At 44.8% G+C, this 20,782-nt stretch overlaps 1 protein-coding gene across 3 annotated transcripts in view; it reads left to right on the top strand.

Annotated features, from left to right (window-relative positions):
• AMBRA1 (autophagy and beclin 1 regulator 1) overlaps positions 1 to 20,782 on the top strand; it is a 194,996-nt gene that overhangs the window by 160,287 nt on the left and 13,927 nt on the right. For all 3 annotated transcript variants that reach the window (XM_077322340.1, XM_077322341.1, XM_077322342.1), the window contains 2 exons: positions 6,899 to 6,991; positions 7,588 to 7,781. In XM_077322340.1, coding sequence (XP_077178455.1) covers positions 6,899 to 6,991; positions 7,588 to 7,781 — 287 coding nt within the window. The remainder of the gene's footprint in view (positions 1 to 6,898; positions 6,992 to 7,587; positions 7,782 to 20,782) is intronic.

Genomic DNA, 20,782 nt, shown 5'->3' with positions numbered 1-20,782 from the left:
AGGCAAATCTGGCCCAAACTCAAGCCAGCCCCTGGACAGCCTCGGGATGTGGAGGGTCTCTAAAACCCGCCAGAAACCAGAGGATATTCAGGGGGAGATTCCTTGTGTTGAAACAGTTTTAGCTTGTGTCCTTGTCAATTATATTATACATGTGTATATGATATGAAGGCTTTCAAAATTTATTATTGTAAGTGCTAGCTCACACTATGGAAGAACTGCTCAGTGTACACAATATCAAGCAGTTACAGGTGTTTCATCCTTCTCCAGAAGGAAACTATTCTTGCTTTGTATTGTAGTATGTAAACTGAAACTCATTATAACGTCAGCACTAGAAATAATGCATGGGCGTTAGAAATTAAAATTGGGGAGCCAGAGGCAAAAAGGAGTGAGATTTAAAGGTGATATCTTTCCAAGTTAATGGGTTGGTTTGCATATATTACAGGCAGTAATATTCCAGTTTCTGACACCATTTCTCTTTGCTTCCCACCTGGAGCCTGGCATCCCTCTATGAGGTCCCAAGCCTGAGAGTTCCCCCTCCCAAGTAGCCCCTTTCTCCAGGGGGAACTGATCTCTGTTGCCTGGAAATGACCTGCCATTCCAACAAATCCCCAGGTCCCAACTGGAGATTGGCATCCTGCAACCTCTCTTGGGCACAGTGCCGCAGAGTTCGCCTCTCCCAAGTACGCCTAGAGATGAGTTGTCATTGCAGAGTCCCCCCTCAAAAACAGCCATTTTCTCTTGCAAACTTGATCTCTATAGTCTGCATATGACCTCCAATTCCAGGAGATTTCCAGGCTGCACCTGGAGGTTGGTGACCCTTGGGTCAGGAATGTTCCTTGAGGTTTGGAAGTGGGGTCTTAAGAGTCCAGGGGTGAGCGGGAGCTTTTGCCATGTAGCCAGCCCCTGGGAAGGCCTCAATGCAGGTGTGCATCCTAGCACTTGTTGTTTCCTTGGGTTCAATGGGCTTTGCCTCTAGTATCTTGAATAAAAACATGGTTGGTATTAAATGTGCCATGAGACTCAAAGATTTGCCATAAATATTTGTATTTTCAAAGGGGCTCACAAGCTAAATCATTTGGAATTTATTATGATATATAGAGAGGGAGCAGACAGAGGGAGTAAGGTTGACATTGCTGCATGGGAGTTGGGTTGAGAGAAGTGTAGTGGCTACCTGAGCCACTAGGTAATCTAGACGTTTCTTCATCTGCACCAGTGCCCTGTCACCTGTATTTTAGAGGGAAATACTAGTTCATGTGGATATTGGGGATCAAATCTGTACTGCATAGTGTGAGGAATACCTGAGGCTGCAGCTTGTTGCAGAAATCTGAAAGGTCTACCGGAAGATCTGTGGGGATTATATCTCAATGTTAGAAACAAGAAGAGGAAGAAGAACTGATCAGTTACTGAAAGGAGTCACTTTTTTAGTTCATAATTTTCATTGGATGAAATTGCCAAAAGCAGAGGAATTTTGATTTACATCACACTCAGGTTTAACTGAAAGATGGCAATCTATTCCTAGTAAACCTGCCAAATCACCTTGGTGCTTTGCTTGTTTCATTGAGGCAGCAGGCATGCCAGCTGAAATATAAAGTTTCATAATGAGGAATGAAAGCTTTCAGAAAGTCTACTTAGGTGTTTGGGGCTTTGCCTTTTTTAGATGAGGAATTGTCATTCTGAGAATCATTGCAAATGCTATTTCCATATTGTAAGAATATTAAGATCTGTCCCTGACAGGGAGTCGACTGAAGATAGCGCCATAAAAAAGCTGGACTTCTGTTCAGCTCTTAAGCCATGCCGAGGGTCAGGAGCTTCTGCACCTGGCTGACCTGAGCAGATACGCAAATCTGCTCACCGGTCGCCCCGGGAACGGCATCCTGAGGGTCTTACAGATCCGTGGGGAGGTAGGGGGACCGAACTCCCCGGATTAATAGTGGCCTGTGCTCAAGGTCACGATGGCGTCCTTGTCGCAAACAACTTTACAAGCTTGAAACGACCAGCTGACCTTACATTCTTCCCAGACCATCTTTTACCAGATTGACAGGAGCGTTGACAGAAGCTGGAATCTGCAACAGTAAGAATTGAAAGCTTTCTGGCTTTTCTCTTTCTTCTCCCACAAGCTCTTCCCTCCCCCCCCCTCAACCAATTCACAAGCAAATTCCCTCTTTCGTCGAGTGAGAGACTCCCAGCTAATTATACCCACTAACCAAACAAAGAGAGAGCTTTGAAGATTTGTTGGTGAAAGTTCAGTGGGGGAATTTGACTTGATACGGAGATCGACAAACTGATAATTTGGGATCGCTCGTGCTCCCGCGAGACCTCACGAGACTTTCTGTTTATAGTTTGTGACTGTCTAGAACTATGGAAGAATTAACTAAGGCACAGCTTTTCCATTTGTTATGCAAAGGAAACTCAAAGATACTGAAAGCAGTCAATAAGCTGGAAAAGGAAATCCGTGGGACTAAGGGGGAGCTTTTGGATGGAGCCCATGGTCCGGAGAGACCAGCTGATGACGTAGCTCAGCTAACAATAAATCAAACGAAACTTCAATGTCTGGAAGTTAATCAACTGGAGGGAGAGAGTGCCAGAGATGTAAAAACCCAAAGTACCTTTGAAGAACCTGGGAAAACAGATTCAAGGAAGGAAAGTACCGAAAACCTGGAAGTCTATTCAGAGCAGGAAATGATTTGGATCAGCAAAATAAAAAGAGTCTATTCAAAAGCAACAGCAACCAGGAAGCTATCAGGAGATATTCCTGTGCGACCAGAGGAAGAGATCCAGATTGACAAAGGATTCAGAGCCTACTCAAAGGCGACTGCAAGCAAGAATCAAGTAAGAGATTTCTTTGGCCCTGACAGAAGGACAATCAGAAACACTCTACTATGGAAAAAAACACAATTTCATTTTCTGCGACCACCTGAAGGATGAGTTGAACAATGGAGTATTCTCCTGGCTTCCTGTGGGAAAGACAGCAGCAGTAACTTTTAGGACAGGACCAATATATGAAGGGAACTGACTTTATATCATCTAAGACAATAATAGAATATATCCTTATAATAGATTATACCCTCATATGTATCAACAACTACTTTGCTAAGAAAGATGGTAATAACTCCTAGATCAGGATTAATATGCGATGGGAATTGAATATGTATGTCAATATGTATGCTAAAAGAGGATGACAAACCATACTTCATAGGCATTAACAAGACGGCAGTAGTAATTCTTGGGTCAGGGCCAATTTATGAAGGAGACTGACCTAATATCATTTAAGATAATAACAGAATGTATTCTTATAACAGATCATACTCTCATATGTATTAACAATCACTTGGCTAAGAAAAATGGTAAAAACTTCTAGATTAGGAATAATATGTGATGGGAACTGAATATCTATGTTAAAAGAGATGGCAAACCATATCAGCTGGTCGCTTTTTCTTCTCAATTTCTCTGTAAATGCTTTATATAATAATAAATAATAAAATTATAAAAAAAAAAAAAAGATCTGTCCCTGACAGGAGCAAAGCTCAGAGTGAATGTATTTGTTCTTGTTAGGAAAAGATGTACAAGCAATGTATATATAGATTGTCATGTGATAATATCATATCACATATACATCTATATCACTGGGTATTGAAATGTTGTGGCTTCACTTTATGTATTTTAACCATTTATTTGAAACCTTTCTATCTTCTGGCATTCAGAGTTTCCTACAGCAGTCTTACCTCAGGGACTGCTTATTTCCCTATTTATTACTTATTTATAGAATTTATATCCCACCTTTCTGCCCTTAGAAGGGCTGCCAAGGCCGTAAAGCTTTAACAACCAGCCTGTGGGGTCTTTTGAACAGTTCTGAATAGTCATTAGTGTCTAGGGTTGATGTGTAAAATAACAAATTTAAAAGAAACAAAACATTTTGAAAAGCAAATAGGTGACAATAACTCAAGTGACACAAAGCTAAATGTATTGCTTTTGCTCCATTCTAGACCAAAAGGTATTTTGGTGTCAAACATGGCACCCATCTTAACCATTAGTGGCTCTTATATTTCTGAAAGCCATGTAGGCGGTCCTGTCTTGGCCTGGACAGCCTCCCTGTTCGGGTGGTGTCTGGGTCAGCGGCCCAATTTGAAGCACTGTTTCACATCAGTGTGCTAGAGCTGAAAGCAGCGTCCAATGGCCTGTTGGCTTTTTGCATACAGGTCTCTTGCAAAAGTACCCAAGTAGCCATGGAGAATCTGGCAGCTGATTTCTCTGTAAGCAGCCAGGGCAGCACGTCCTCTCAGTTGCTAATTATTTCTTCAATTTATGCCACATATCCATCCTAATCTTACAATGGCCAATCTCCAACAACACTGCCATTCTAACTCTTCCTATAGCTGGGGTCAACAACCAACTCGTGGACTTCTTGGAACTTAATTGGGTTATCCTGCCCCGATTTCCCACTCCTGAGGAATGTCCACAATAGTCTTATTTGCCACCATTCTAAACAAGAAAGGCAGACATTTCTGCTCCAGAAATGCACAAGAACCACACTTGCTGGGAGACACATTTCAAATCCAGTGAGCAACTTTCCCCCTGTTACTGCTGATTCCCAGAGGCCTCTACAAAATGAGGCAAAAACACATCTGCCATCATGACAGCTCCCTTTTGGCCCAGTCACTCATGCTTCCCAGCGCTATCCCTGTCCCACAACCAATATGTTTCACTCCCACAGGAACCCAGCTGCCTCCCCCAGTGCCCATCTCTACATCTGGGGATTGACAGTCTGTATTAACAGTGTAGCTCCTTCAATAACCCCTCCAATAGAAAAAGTTACCTCTAAATTTAGTCAGAGAATGCCTGTTACCCACTTCTGCTCAGATCCATCTAGCTGCTATAGCAGGCTGACAGAAAACCCCTATTTGTGCAAAGGGAAGTCACATCCTTAGTCAAGGGATTACTGAATAGATCTTCCCCAGTTCAGCCTTCGGTCCTGCAGTGGAGCCTCATTCATGCTCTCACAGTGTAAGGGTAAGCAAATGGCCACATTCATCTGCTTGCCATGAAAACCATTTTTCTGGTTGCAGTAAAATCAGCCAGATGTGTCAGCAAACTGTAGGGGCTGAAACATAGTTCTCCCTTCCTGAAAGTATTTGACAAAAGTCCTCTGCACTTCTATACAATTCTCATCCAAGGTAATTTCCAGTTTTTGCCTAAACCAAGACATCTGCCTTCCATTATTATAACCTCATTTAAAGTCCTCCATTCATTAGATCCTTGAAGGGCTTCATCTTCCATCTTGATGTGCAGCCCCACATTGGGACTGCACCTGCACAGGCCTGCCACAGAGAACTCTTCTCTGCTAGAGGACCCCCCCCCCCCGACCACACGTGCATGGTTTTCTAACCAGTCAGGGCACATGAACTAGGGACGGAGTGCCCACCCTCCTCAGTTCCCTTTTTGCCATTGCAAGTAGCGTTCTAAGTTGCTTCGACTTTCTAATTCTAACTCCGTGATCTTGTGCTTTGTGGAAGTGTCTGATAAGAAGCAGATACGACCATTGAACATCTAATGGCTTTCAGTTTGGCTCCTTCTCACTTTCCCTGTTGGGAGCTGTGTTGGGGAGAAGGGTAGATGAGTTACACTGCAATGTTGTATTTCTTATGTTCTTTGTATTTTTATGTCCTTGTATTGAATGTTTTATTGGGGTTTTATTAGGGTTTTTAGTGTCTATAGACTATAATTGTAACCCGCCACGAGCCAGTTCCTGAGAGTGGTGGGAAACAAATTCAAAATAATTATGATAATAATAACCTAAAAGACAGTTTTCAAGAAGTGCACCCAATGCAGTATGAAGGTACTGATGTCTGACAAACATGATGGTTGTGTGTTTGGGGGAGACCCATGTAGTAGATACCTACCAGATCTGTCAGCTATTTACCCCGAAAGCTTGTTCGGATAGAGCATCTAGATTGAAGGTGGCCTTGTGGGAGAAGGTGCTGTTGACTACTGCCCCAGCTTCAACGGCCTCCGCTCCTACTCCCTCAAAGTCGACTCCCAAAACATCATCGGCCCATCATCAGTCTGCACTCGGTATATTCTACAGCTTTGGTGCCGATCCTGAATAAGCCCCCTAAGAGACACCTCAAGGTCCTATGAAATAAAAGACATAAGTGTCCCAGAATTTCAAGTGGAGTTAGCTCAGGAGTTTGCATACAAAGGGTTTTCAGGAAAGTAGACAGTGAGACTGGGGGGAACTAGGTTTTCCAGTTTTATTAGACAACAATTTGGCTTTACGGACAACAGGAACTGCAGTTGGCAGCAGTAGGCCTCAGGCTTCAGAAGGGCAGACATCACCAGCCAAGCAACAGACTGTGTTAGCTGAGCCTAGTGAAAGCAAGGTTTGGAAGTGGGGTACAGAATCCACCCTCCAAAGCAGCCCTTTCTGCCTGGGGAGCTGATCTTTATAGTCTGAAGATGAGCAGTAATTCCAGGAGCTCTCCAGGCCCCACCTGTTGGTTGGCTACTCATGGGTTGGAAATATTCCTTGAGGTTTGAAAGTGGGGCCTCAAAAGGGTATAATACCTCCGCAGCCACCCAACCAGCCAGATAGTGCCGCCAGCCTGTTTCAGGTCAAGAAAACATTGCAGAGAGGAGGTAAGGTTGCCAGATAGGTGTAGGTTCACGTTCTGGAATTCCACACTTCCTAGGTTTGATTGAGCCTGACTTGGCTCAGGACTGTTGTGCACAGAGGGAGCTCCTTTTAGGGTTGCCAGCTTCCAAGTGCGGCAGAAAACCCACACAATACCATTACAGTACGCAACAGGCTTTACTACTATTTGAGGTATAAGAATGGGCAATAGTGCCTGCCAAGGTCTTAAGTGGAAAGACAATGTCATCCTTCCTCCCTTTTGTATTTCAGGGCCTTAAACTCTGGAGTTGAGTATTACTGGGACCAGCTGAATGAGACCGTCTTCACTGTGCATTCCAACAGTAGGAGCACAGAGCGGCCTGGGTAAGTCTCTTTGAGGACAGGCTTAGAGGCAGCCAGGCAGGGATGTGAATACATGTTTTTTTTGTGTTTATTCCTCTTGATGATTTTACAAGGGATAGCCTTGAGCTGTGATTGTATTTCCCTCTTGCGTTCCCTTTTGACAGCAGCTCTGTGTATTTAAACTTTTCCTCCCGCTCACTGCCACACTTGGCTAACAGCTGCTGGCACAATACCAGCAGTTATATTTGGTCAACCCAGTAGTGCAGGTTGAAATGCATCCATCAGCCAGAGTCCTTCCAGCTGTCAGTAATTCCCCTTCTCATAGTCATTTGGGAGCCATATGTGGCACTGTGTGTGAAAAACATTACATGAAATTTAAACAAATGATGGAAAAGGAAGTGCTGTGAAAATAACGGACTAGTTACAACTTAAAGCAATCATGAGACTGGCAGTCTCAGAGACAGTCGCTGTAAGACTAGTGCTGACGTCTTTACTCAGAATCAAATATAAAGCTAGAAAAGCAAAGAATAATGAAATAAGCTTATTTCTAGGGAAATGGGAAGTGTGTCTATCTTGCCTCTTAATGCCTAGTTGAGTTTCTTTTTATGTCACTGCAGAGCGAACCGAGTCACATGGAGGACAGACAGGGACATGGGCCTAATGAATGCCATTGGCCTGCAGCCCCGGAACCCGGCCCCCTCTGTTACATCACAGGGCACCCAGACTCTGGCTCCCCAGTTGCAGAATGCAGAGACACAAACGGAGAGGGAAGTTCAAGAGCCAGGAGGTGCCGCCTCCGGAGCTACAGAAGGTAAGAACTGAGACAGAATTTGTTTGTTTATTACATTTGTATACCGCCCTCCCCAAAGGCTCAGGGTGGTTCACATAGAACTAAATAGAACAAATACATCAAATGCAGTGATTATTATGAATGAAAGGTAAAGGTAATAATAACAATAAACAGTGAAATAACATTATAACATAGTGAGCAATCTAACAGGGCCATGGTTGGTCGTATCTGTCACATGGGTTCAAGGGAGGTTCAGGGGCCCAGTAGATGTTGTTTAATTCCAGTTGATCTCTATCAAATACCTTGTGGAGGAACTCCATTTTGCAGCCCCTTGACACCACAAATCCATCCCAGAATCTATACTGGAGTCACCAGAATTCTTCCAGGCAGAACATATCTAAACATAGAGTCTGCATTATCTCAGATTAGCATCTTTTAGTAAGATTTCATTCTTTGGGAACAGAAGGACTGTGTAACCATTTCACAGTAGGTCCTCTTGTTTTTACATTCCTTCTGCATACTATGTGCGTAACATTTTCTAATATGATTTAGAAAAATCTGCCTCTATAACACACTCCTTCAGTGGGCCAAAGTCATCCAGAGTGGTTAGGTCACACTTCTACTGCCTCAGGTAGGACAATTGTAATGCAAATTTATTTGCAGCTGCCCATTTGGTGACCAGGAGCCTGACTCCCCAGTCTAGATTGCTCTACTGCTCAGGTAGGAGATCCTGAGCTCTGCTCTTGATCTTGCTATACTTTGGACATTTAAAAAAAACAAAGGAAGAAGAAAAAACAGAAAGAGAACTTCTTCAATAACTCTTTCTTGCCTTCGCCTTATTGAATGGGGAACTTGCTTGCTGAATGGGAAAATTGCTTGATGAGGCTGTCCATGGCTGCAATAAAAACAGTCCAGTGGAGCTGAGGCTGGTCACCCAGCTCTGGAACGACAGGAGAAGTCCAGCCTTGAGGATGCTGCCAGCGGCTCCAAGGAGAGGCCCGGAGCTCTGGAACCCCGCTCCTCTGTGAGCACCACTGGAGAGTTGAGCTCCGCAGCAACGGGCCCTCCCCTGCTGCAGGAAGGAAGCTCAGTGCCAAAGAGAAGAGGGTGACTACCCAGAAGAAGGAGCCAACTGCGCCAAATTCTGCAGCTCTTACGACGTGGTACCAAAAGAGCTGGCAGTGAAGAGAAAACAGCAGCCTACGGGACACATCCCAGACCACAGAGCACAGTGTTCCAGAGCTCCAGAACATGAGCTATCAAAGGACATGGTCACCCGATGGGAAGAGAGTCACACAGATTGAGTAGGGCCAGCGAGCCCCGCAGGTGAGCAAGGAGCACTGGCCCCACATTCCTTATTGAGGTCTGCGACCAGAGAGGGCAGCAGGGGCATCCCAGAGCTCCGGGTACAAGTCCCTGCACACCATCCATATGATCCATGCCAGGAGGACTGCTTCACTTCCAATACAGCACCGCCGTATGATCCTCCAATATGGTGCCCCCCTCCCCCGGGTCACTGGACTCAGGATCCAACTTTAGTCAGCTGGCCTCAGAGGGATCCGTCCCCTACACCAGTCCAAGTGACTCTGACCCCTTCTCACAGAAGAGGGGGGAGGTGACGGGCCCTCTTACCTCACTGAGGGGCTAGAGACCATGAGGAAGAGGATGACAAGGAACAGATGTTCCTAGAATTCCTCCAATGGCGAAAATTTAAAGCCAGAAGGGCTAGAGCTTTCAATGCCTCTAAGGGCCATCACAGGCCAGGCACCCAGAGTCGGCGGTTCTCTCCCAGAGACCATCTGCAGCAGGGAGACATGGCCCATTACTGTTCAGAGTCATCTAAGGAGGACGAGACCAGGCTCTTACAATTCGGAGGGGCCACCCAAATTTAGACAATGTTCCCACTCCAGTCCTCAATAGCAGTGGTCCCCAACCCCCGGTCCGGGGACTGGTATCGGTCTGTGGATCAGTTGGTACCAGGCCGCGGTTCCTCCTCGTCCTCCCTGGCTCCTGCCTCGGGGGCTGCCTTGCCACTCTGCCGCCAGCTCACTTTTGGTGCTCTCTGGTGGCCATCATGGCTGGGGCTCCCCCTTGGCATGGCACTGTGTAGCTGTTGCTGGCAGTGTCCCCCAGCGGGTGGCGGGAAGTCAGGGGCGCCGGTGGGAAAGCAAGTGGAGCAGGAGCTCAGGCAGCAGCGGTGGCAACGTCCCTCGACAAAAGACTACCCCCCCCCCGGGCCTCAGTAAAAAGTGTTGACCAGTCCCCGGTGATAAAAAGGCTGGGGACCACTGCTCAACAGCACACCTACAAATCATATACCCCCGATGAGACAAGCTCGTTGGAAGTGATGTCAGACAAAGAAGAAGGGGAACCCTCAGGAGAGGAGGCTGTTGACACACCAGACACCTCTTCCAGATTATTCCAAGCGGAATACCCGCAGCGTATCCTGCCTAAGGTGATATCTGACTTTAAATATGAGATGTAGTTACCAGAGAAGCCCTGCCTAAAAGCATAATCAAATGCTTGTATACTGTATACTAGAGGCTTCAAGAGGCCTGCACCTGTCCAAACAGTATACCCCTTTCCAGGCAATTTTGGTGATGTTCTAAAGGCAGAATGGGCTATTCCAGGCATTGGAAATTCCCTCATATCCATCACCAAATGACTCTTCACATTTACAGAAGAAGCAATGGAGGACCTCAAGGTTCCCCTCATTGATGCACCTGTGGTGGCACTGCAATCCAGAGCTATACTGGCAAAACATGGAGACAACCCAATTAAGGACTCAGTGGACAAGAGCAACAAATATGCACTCAAGAAAAAATTATGCAGTACCTTCCATGGTAATTAGGGCTTCTGGAGCCTTCTCCAACTTTACCAGGGCCATAGTCATTTGGATTAGTGACAAGGTCAAATCTCCAAAATTCACTAACCCATCGGCGAAGCAGTCGGTCTTGAAGATCAAGTGGGCAGCAGAATTTGCTGCAGATGCATCACAGGACACAGTTCAACTCTGCACCAGGGCACAAGCAGCCAGTGTTACAATATGCAGCAATATTTGGCTCAATCACACACTATCTACCTCAAGATTTTCTGGCCGACTCCTATTTGGTGAATCAAACTTCAACAAAGTCTTAATGAAGACTAAGGTGAAAAAGAAAGCCATGCCAGCCACTTTGGGTTCCAACAGAGACAGGGATACTAAATCTAGGCAGCAGACATTTCACCCCTATTCCCAATCAGAGCAACCCAGAAACTCGAGGGACTTCAAGGGTTTCCAATCCACCAATCACAGACCAAGGTTTGCCCCTGGCAAGCCCAGGCCTACAGGCCGGACAACGGTCAACATTCTGGTGCACACAGACAATACAATCACAAAAGCAAAGATCAACAGATAAGGCAGGACGAGGGCCCTCTCCCTCTCCCTTTAAGCGTGCAACTTTATGTGATGGGCGGAGAAGAACCTGGCCAGCCTCAGAAAGGCCATGTGAATCAACAGGCAGACTGGCTAAGTAGGCAATCCCTGAGCCCAGGAGAATGGAGCTTGAACCGGGAGGTCTTTAACCAGATCACAGCCAGGTTTTGCTTCCCAATAATGGATCTCTTGGCAACGCCACAAAATGCTCAGACATCGAGGTTCCTGACACACTTCCACCACAAGGCGGCAGAAAGAGTGGATCCTCTCAGCTGTCCTTGGCCGCAAGGTCTCCTGTATGCATTCCCACCTCTTCCTCTAGTCGGCAAAGTGCTGCCCAGGATCCAGAAGGAAAGAGGCATCATTATTGTCATGGCACCACATTGGCCCTGATGGCCATGGTTCTTGGAACTAGTACAAATGTAATTGACAAACCCATGACCCCCTGCCAGCCAGGACAGGTCTTCTACTTCAAGGGCCTGTTCAGCACTCAGTCCCAGAGTGGCTGCAACTGACAGGTTGGAAGTTGAAATGGGATCTCTACAAAATCTAGGATTCGCCACAGAAGTCATAGGCCAGGTGTCCATCTACTTGATGGATCTACAGTCATACGTGGAATGCCTTCAACAAATGGGCCACTAAAAATGGCCTGGTCCCAACCCACATGTCATATAAAGAAGTCATACACTTGAAGAGACAAGTGATGGCCCTAAACACAGTGTTGGGCCTATTCCAATTCTCTTATGCCAAATGTTTACGTTCACCGTTTTCTCAAAGGGGTTGACCTGTCGGTTCAACATAGGTTCCCAACATAGGTTCCCAACCTGGTGGCCACCCGTAGTCCTTAGGGCCATAACCAAGCCTCTCTTTGAAACCCTTTGTCGGGCAGAACTCAACTTTCTCACATGGAAGGTGGAGTTCCTGAGAGCTATTACTTAGGCCAGATGGGTCTCCGAATTGGCTGCCTTATCTTCCAGGAAAGAACTATGCGACCCTAGTTTTATTCCAAAGGTCTCTTCATGTTTTCACCTGTAATAACCTGTGACTCTCCCAGCTTATATCTCCAAACCTAAGGAGAAAAGGAACTCCATAAGCTCTATGTGCGCAGAGCACCGTGAGTCTACTTGATCAAAATGATGGTTTTCAGATGCTCGGATGCCCTGGTAGTCTCTCATGGCACCGTCTCTACCATCGCCTACTGGTTCACACAATGCCTACGAACCAGGCCTACGAACTCCAAGGCAAAATCCCACCAGGGAGGATAATGGCACATGCTACTCGTGCCGTGGAGTCTTCTGCAGCCTTTTCTACCAGCACAACAGTGGCAGAAATATGCAGTCTTTTCTACCAGCACAACATGGTCATCCTTCTCCACCTTCATCAGACACTATTGCATTGACCAAATTGACTCCCTGAAGGCTGACTTCGGCCGGCCCATGCTGCAACAAATGGTTGTTCCCACTCCCGGGATTGCTTTGGCACAGGATGACTTTGGATGACTTCAGCCCCACTGAAGGAGAATGAAACATTGAACTCACCTGAAGGTTTCTGCACTTCAGTGGGGCAAAGTCATCCACATCCCACCCATCTGGTAGAGTGCACTTCTCAAGACACCCACGCCAAAAACAAACAAGCAAATTACAGGTGTTCTAAGTCATCCCAAGTACGTATATGGGTCAATGATGACCAAACCCATCCAGTAACTGATTCTGACATTGATAACCTGACACAAGAACTGAATGCAGCAGAGCTTGGGAAGAACTGGAGGGTCAGGCTCCTGGTCACCAGATGGGCAGCTACAAATAAATCTGCTGCTTAAGCGAGCAGAAGCAGAGGCATGACTTCGCCTCACTGAAGAGAAGAAACCTTCAAGTGAGTCTAATGTTTCATTATTCAGAAATCATTTAGTGACTTCAGGTCTCTGGTCCTTCTCCAGGCAGAATACAAATGGCTGTGACTGTTGTAAAGAAACATTTTTCCTGTCTGCACAGTATACCTCTTTAGAGTAGTTACAAGAGTATCTCTTATTCACCAGTCTCCCGCCAAGTGTGGCTTTCATAAATGTGCAACCTGGGGGGGAAAGTATCACAGAAATAACTAGAGATTCTGATGGTTGGTTTGATTAGGACTGCTCAAATGCTACAGGGATATACCTGGGCACATGTTACAAATTTTTCAACGCAGCTGCAGATTACACTAATGTATGCAAAGCTGTCTATCATTATTTAAATCTAAGACAGGCAATTAATAATTGCACATTCTGTTCAGTGTTAACAAGGTGGGACATTTTGTGATGGTGATATATTACTCTGTCAGAATAGTGCAGTCATTGCAGTTCTAGGCTAGATGGGCGATCTGTGCAGAGGGAAGCAGAACTTCTTGCTGGCAATTATAAGTTCAGCCCTCTCTGAGCATTCAGCCTTTAGCAGTTTCTGTGATACTCTGAGATTTAGAAACTTCTTTTCTTATTTATATTTGAAGCTGGGATTCCAAAAACAGTCCAGTGTTTATGTTGAAAACCAGGGGGCTTTCCGCACCGGGATCCTTGTAGCAAATTGTTTGCTGAACAAAAAATCGCCATTTAAAATAGTGGAATTTGTCGTTATGCATACCTGCCTTTGTAGTGGAATCCAGTTGTGTTTCTATCTTTTCCCACAGGCTTCCGGTCTTGGCAAAAATCGCTAGAAAGGAAGCGCTATTGCCGAGCTCGTCCCGCCCCTGGCCGTCAAGCAGCCAATGGGTGGCCGTTAGCATGCTCCCAAACAGCCCCTTTCCCTTTAAGAAAGGTTTAAAAAACACCCGTTGCAACGAATATGCGTTGATTCGTTGCAACGGAGAGACCCATCCAGCTGGCAGGTGTGTTTGAGCTGCCGTTTCATCGTTGCCACGCTCCCCTCCGAGTGAAAAAAAAAATCCCCCCCCCCCGCACGGGCGCGATTTTTGGCCGAAAACAGTGTGAAAAATAAAGGGAAAATACATCAGCAAACGGGCTTCTCTGTTGTTTGTGCTTAGTGACTGTAAACAGCTCTGGAGAGGGACTGCAGCCGGGGAAGCCTCACTGGCTAAAAGGAGGGTCGCCGGTGCGTTGATCTCCGCTCGCTCGTGGAGAAAAAAATGGCGATTGCTTCGCCGGAAGATCAGAGGAGAGAGCCAGGGGGAGGGACTTTGTAGAAACCACAACAATGGTAACGCACAGAACTTTCCTGCTAGTGTTGCAGATTGGTTGCAGGAATGTAGCGCTTTCCGGAGGGTGAATCCACTTTTGGGGATTTCCCTGAAAGCACTACAAGGAAGCGCTTTTTGCGGATCGGTTTCAGGTGTGTGGCAGATTGTCAACGACGTTGTGCATAACGGCAAATCAGTAGCGTTTTCAGTTGGCAACCATTGTGCAATTTTGAAGGAGTGCGGAAAGCCCCCAGATTTTTACATTATGCCATATCCAGAAAGGATCCAGAAAGTGTGGATCCTTCCCCATCCTAGTATTCCATTGGTTAATGTATGGAATCTTCACAATTGGTTCTTCTGTCAGAGGAAAAGTAATTTAAATTAAGTTAGAGGAAAACTTCTTGGGCTGTGATCAGTAGAATGGCACTTTGGTCTAAATTCCACCATAGTATTTTTAAAAAATGTACCACCCTGCAAACAGAAGAAATAAAATGATTCATCGGTGAATCAGATTGTTAAAGAGACTCGCATTACCATGGCGAACTAAATCTGCAGAGTGCTACTGCAGTACCCTTCCTATAGGCTGTGAAAACGTTATGTTCCCTGGCAATACATTTTACAGATGACCATATTAGGTCACAGAAGAACTTTGTCAGTTCATTTTGAGAACTAGTTAGCATTTTGCTTCAAGCAAAGCCTGAAGTGTTTAAAAATTTCGAGATATCTCAGAATGATCATAAGATCAGGTGCTGCTGTATGATAATATTTCTCTCTTCTGGTTTTGTTTAAAAATTAAATGAGACTGCAGATTTTATAGCAGAAACTGCTGTGTTTGGCAGCATGATGAGTAGACAATGATACTTCAGAGAGAAAATGTCTTCTTGTCAAGTGAATTGAATGCTTGGGACAGGAGTGGGGCCTAGTGATCTTCACCTTTCCTGAGAAGATCTGTCTGTAGCAGTAGAAAAGAGTGAGAGTCCAGTTGCACCTTAAAGACTTTAAAAAGTTGAGGCAGGGCATGAGCTTTTGTGAGTCACTACTCTGAAGAACTGGTCAGTGACTCATGAAAGCTCATACCTTGACACACATTTTGTTAGTCTTTAAGGTGCTATCACTTTCCTGAGAGGTATTAGTCAAGACTGAAGTTTTAAAACTGTAACCTGTTTGTTGCCTCCTCTTCTATTTTTGGAGCGATTGCTGCTGACAAGAATAGAGCTTCTGCTCTGATGCCATCTGGTCGATGGTGGTCAGCCAACTACCTGTATGTTATTCTTAATGATGTGGTATATCTGCAGATTCTTGATTTATTCTGTTTCACTGTTTGAAGTATTTTGGATAGATAATGCACAAGTAGCATTAACTGTAAGTATTGGGGATGGAGAGGAGAGAGGGGTAGAAAACTGCTTGCCCCACTCCAATGTTATAACATACTAGAAAATAAGCCTGCTGCAGGCAAAATGCAGGGGGCGCTAGCAGGGCGCGTCATGAGAGCGGCAGGGCTCTGCAGCATGGCAAGTGCGGGGTCGGCCTGTGGGCCCTGCACCTCGCGGCCTACCTGCAGTCTTGGGGGTGAGCGGCGAGCGGCGGGCGAGTTCGAGGGCAGGAAGTACTGGTTGCGGTGAGGCGACTGGTGCTGGTGTCCGGAGCTTCAGCCGCCGGTGGCTGGCTGGGCGTTGGTGGGATGTCCCGTAGGTGGCTACACAGCCGGTGCTTTGGCTGCAGGGGACGTTTTTCCTCCCTCCCCCCCCCCGAATTAGCCAAACGCTCCCCAGGCCCCGGGGAAGGCGATCCGCGGGTCACGGAGCCGTGGATCGCCTTCCCCGGGGCCGGGGGAGTGTTTTTGTCAGCGTCTGAAGTTTGTCCGGGCGGGGGCCAACGAGGCTCCCTTCGCTCTCGGTGGCCAGCAGAGTGATGGCAGCCGTGGAGCGAAGGAAAGCTCTCGTGGGGGGTGGGGCGGGTTGTTGGCCGGGGAATTGGTTGTTGACCGGGGAAGTAGCCAATCAGCAGCCACGCTGTGCGGCTTGGTTGGTTGTTGGCCGGGGAAGCAGCCAATTGGTTGTTGGTTGTTGGCCGGGGAAGCAGCCAATCAGTAGCCGCGCTGTGTGCGGCTGCTGATTGGCAGTTTTGGGCTGGACTGACAAGCGGAGGGCCCAATCGGGAGGTGCGAAGCGCCTCCCGATTGGGCCCTCCGCTTGTCAGTCCAGGGGAAGGGGCCTATTGGCACCCTTCCTCATCCCGGACAGGGCCCACCCTCGGGGCCCTTACTGCATTATTTATTCCGCTCTGCGAGGAGCGGTTAAAGATGTTATATATGTTATCGGGGGGGGGATTAACTGAAAAGAAGGCAACTTGAAAAGCAGACCCATAGTAGATTGTCATTTGCACTCCCTTCAAAACTGTATATTTTAGGATACAAAAGAAACAAAACCTTGAAACAATACAAAGAGAACAAAAATTTCTGTTTGCCACGATATGAACCTTAATTTCTGTTTGCTACGATTAAGAACCTTAATTTCTGTTTGCCACGATATGAATTACCAGAATTTTTTTCTTATCATGCACACAGAATTGACTTTGCAAATCCAGCAACGATGCATAAAGTCATACTTCCTGTATCTATATTTACTATTTCCAAAAATTCAGAGAATCTTGTTTACAGATTTAAATACTATAGATTGTAGCATATTAAATATTCCTTTATTCTCTTACAAATATGTTCATATTTTTGTTGGAAATCTCATATTTTATGTTCATTCCCCATTTTCGAATGGGATGTGATATAATCATGAAGGTAAATGGGTTAGTTTTCTAATATTAAATGTTCAAACTGGATCAGTTCCTTTATACTAAATTCTTAAAATTTTAATTCCTCTTAAACCTGCTTTGAAAATACTTGAAGAGGGGTTGGCCATATTCCCATTAGCTATCTGGTTTCTGTTAATACAATCCTAAACAGAGAAACACTGTTACAAATTCAGTTACTTAGGAGGACACTGAATGCTTGTTGACTGTCAAGTATTCACATATTTTATTCACAAATCAAATGTTTTTTTCTTATTCAGCTGTAGATCAAAAGTATCTGAAATTATGGAAGACTAATCTGGGCATAATTTTCAGTTTATCCTAAATTCACAATGATCTGTTCAATTCTAAATTTTTCTCTCTTCATAATGGTCTTCATGACATCCACAATACCACACACTGCAGGATTTTACAAAAGAATTGCACCACTAGAGCTTCTTCTGAGGCATTATTTCTCTAATTCTAGTATCCCATTCAGATACTCTACTTGGCAATATAAACACAAATCAGGTAATGCCAAACCAGCCTTGGCCTTACTACTCTAGCCCCCACCCACTCTTGTTAACTTTCCGTTAACTTTTGCTGTTCATGAATCTTCAGATGCTCCTTTGCCCCCTAATTGCAAGTTTTTTGTAAATCTTTGCTCAGCTTCTTTTTGGTAAAACAACAAAAACATTTATGTTGCCTAATTACACTTGGAAAAGGAGCAGAAGAACCTTGAGATAAAGTGGCCAGGCTCCAAAATCGTGGTTTAGCTTCTGCCAAAAGGAATTAGCAAGCAAAATTAGCAAGAGGTCTGTGTGAACAGTTGTATGGGATACAGTGGTTCATATTCAGTGCTAAAAATAAATGCAAGGGGGAAACTATCATAATGATGCAGAAAGGGTAGGACAAGATATAGGAAGGGAAGGACAGGACTTTTGTCCAGCCTAGGGATGCTTAAACACCTGCCAGTTCAGCTCACATCCTGTTTGCTGGTGGCAAACAGGGAACTGATTCTTGATCATCAGTTCAATAGGTCATTAATTGTTCGTTGGTGTTTGACAGGTTACTTCAATGTTTTGTTTCTTCGCTATGCAGCATGAGTGACTTTTTAAGTATGCTTGTTCTCACAGTGCCTGCCAAACAGAACTTTAGGTCTCTGGCTTTGCTGTGCTTTGTCCTTCTTCACATATAGTGATTTGGTGGTAGGGGTGGGCTAGAAACCTACTCTCAGTTCAGCTTGGAGTGGGTGTCTAATTCAGCCCCTCCTAAAAAACAGTTGAGTTTTGAGAAGGCTAAAACAGCAAAGTTAACAGATCAGAGGTTTCACATCTATAACCTTGCTGTGTTTCAGTCTTCCCCTAACACAACTCCCAGAGTGGGTCTCTAATCTGTCACCAATCACTTTGAAACATCAGTGTGTTTGTGCATGCATAGTTTTATGAAAAACTGATGCAAATTGGTTCAGCAGGAAGTTGTAGATGCTCAGTAAAGAACAGATCAGGTGATAGATTCTCATCTGATAGATACTGTGGATGTGATCGTTTTCATTGTAGAACCTGTTCATGGTGAAATTTGTGCATCCCTAACCCAGACCAGCTACACAGAACCATATGTTGTGTTGATGAGAGAGAAAATCTGGTATAAAATCTGTATTGCAATCGTTGATGTATTGTAGGGTACATTATGGATGGGGTGCCCTCCTTGCTTGACCACTTTTAGAATCAGTAGGCAAGAATTTTACCAACTAATAGGCACCTCATACATTAAATTTTTAAACATTAGGTGTTCATCTAAGAAATGTGAACTTAAAGTATAATTGCGATATGTGCATGTTTATAAACATTTACACTCAGACAAACCTGACTTTTCATGTGAGTAATATGTGAAATGATTCTGTCTTGAGTCTCTGCCGTAATAAGAATATAAATAGTTACAGAATTCCACATTGGGAGGAGAAGACCAAAACTAACTCTTGTAGTCAAGAAAATGGGAGAACAAGTTCAGTAGTTGCTCGCTGCGGTGCTGCTGACAGGGCTAGACAGCCCTGCCCTGTCTTTTAGCCAACTGTTAACTGACAGGGAAGAGATGCAGCAGCGTCCAGGTCTAGTGTCTTCTGGGCATGTTCATATTATTACTAGGAGCCTGAGAAATGGAATTTCCAAAATATATTGTGCCATGTTCCCTGCTAGCAATGTATGTGTGCTCAGAATAAATCAGCAGTGTTTGAACCTTAAAGATACAAGTACAAGCCCTCCAGCTCAGCCTTCCATGGTTGTGTCCCCTCTTTTCCTTGCCAAGGAAAAGGTAGGGGTCAGTGAAGGGGGCTAGGGCCAAACATGAACCACTGTGCTTGTTCTTGCCAAGCTTTCTTAGAAGAGGTTTGGGAAGACCCTGAGAATTCTCAGTGAAAGTTTTGAAGAACCAAGCCAATTACATGGTGAGCCAAGGGAGCTCCCAATCTCTAAAAGAACCCACATTATTCTTTGCCAGTCATATCACACAGCTGGGAGTCAGGAATTTCTAAGAGAGTATGCCTTATCTGCTTCTTGCTCAGTATGCAGCCTTTGAAAATGATTGAATTTGCCTGTACATTGGGAATAAAGGTTTCCTACAGTATTTCCCCAGGAGTTGTTGTGGATTAATTAGTATTTGTAAAAAGCTTTGTTGATGTAAATCATTACAAGACAGTGTGATATTGGTGGCACTCAGCAGGACAATAAAATGGATATTACTCTAGGAAGTATTCAGCAACTGCTTCAGAATGAAGCCAAAGAAAAGAATTTATGCTAGAGAAGCCTTAGAGTTTACTCTTGAAATGTGTTTTCTTCTGTGCCAGAGTAGGCTTGGGGCAGAGCTCATCTTGCAGATGTTAGTTTCATGTGGAAAGAAACAAAATATTATTTCAAAACATTAATCTGAGCTCTGTGTATGCCAGTAAATGCAACTAATTTCCCCCTATGCAAAGCTTTTCATATTCTGCCTTTCTGAGAGCCTCTGCTCCTTCTTTGGAAGGATGATTATAATGTGAGTAAACATATTAAAAGTGAATCCCTCTTGTGCAGATGTTTCCTTTTCTGTCAGTTAATTGCTGTCTTGTGTACTTTGTTGCATGTGAAGTCTGCATAAATTCAAGACATAAATATAAGCTTGGGCTAAAGGCTGTGAGAATGGCACAAAGAGGTGTTTGAACAATAGACTCAAATGTCTTCTGCTGCAGCTTCTAAAAGATATAGTTTGATCTGAGCATTTTCTGGTCCCACTGTTTTCAGTGGGTAAAAATTAAGTACATATTTAACTCAACAATTTAAACAAGTGGAATTCAAAAGGGTTTAACCATGGCTGGATTCTATCTATATTGCTTACCATTTGTCTATCCTAGTCAAGTTATGTAGTTGTCAGAATACAAGTAGAGAGATGGCAGACCCATGGAGAACCTTGTATTGTTACTCTTCCTTGGAAAGCCACAAAGCCTTGTGTTTAAAATAAACCAGTTTTTATTTTCATATCAGATTCTTAAGTAAGCCATCATTGCAAAGGGAGGTAATGCAAAATTTTGTCATATTAATGCCTGAAATTTTCTCCATGACTTTGCAATTTATTGCTGACATAGTCCAAAACTCAGCAAGCAGATGTGGAGCCCTAGTAAGGCTGGATG

The sequence above is a fragment of the Paroedura picta genome, chromosome 2 (genome assembly GCF_049243985.1).
Source record: "Paroedura picta isolate Pp20150507F chromosome 2, Ppicta_v3.0, whole genome shotgun sequence".
In the NCBI taxonomy this organism is placed as follows: Eukaryota; Metazoa; Chordata; class Lepidosauria; order Squamata; family Gekkonidae; genus Paroedura; species Paroedura picta.
The sequence above is the reverse complement of the archived record's forward strand: the minus strand, read 5'-3'. Positions and strand labels throughout refer to the sequence as shown.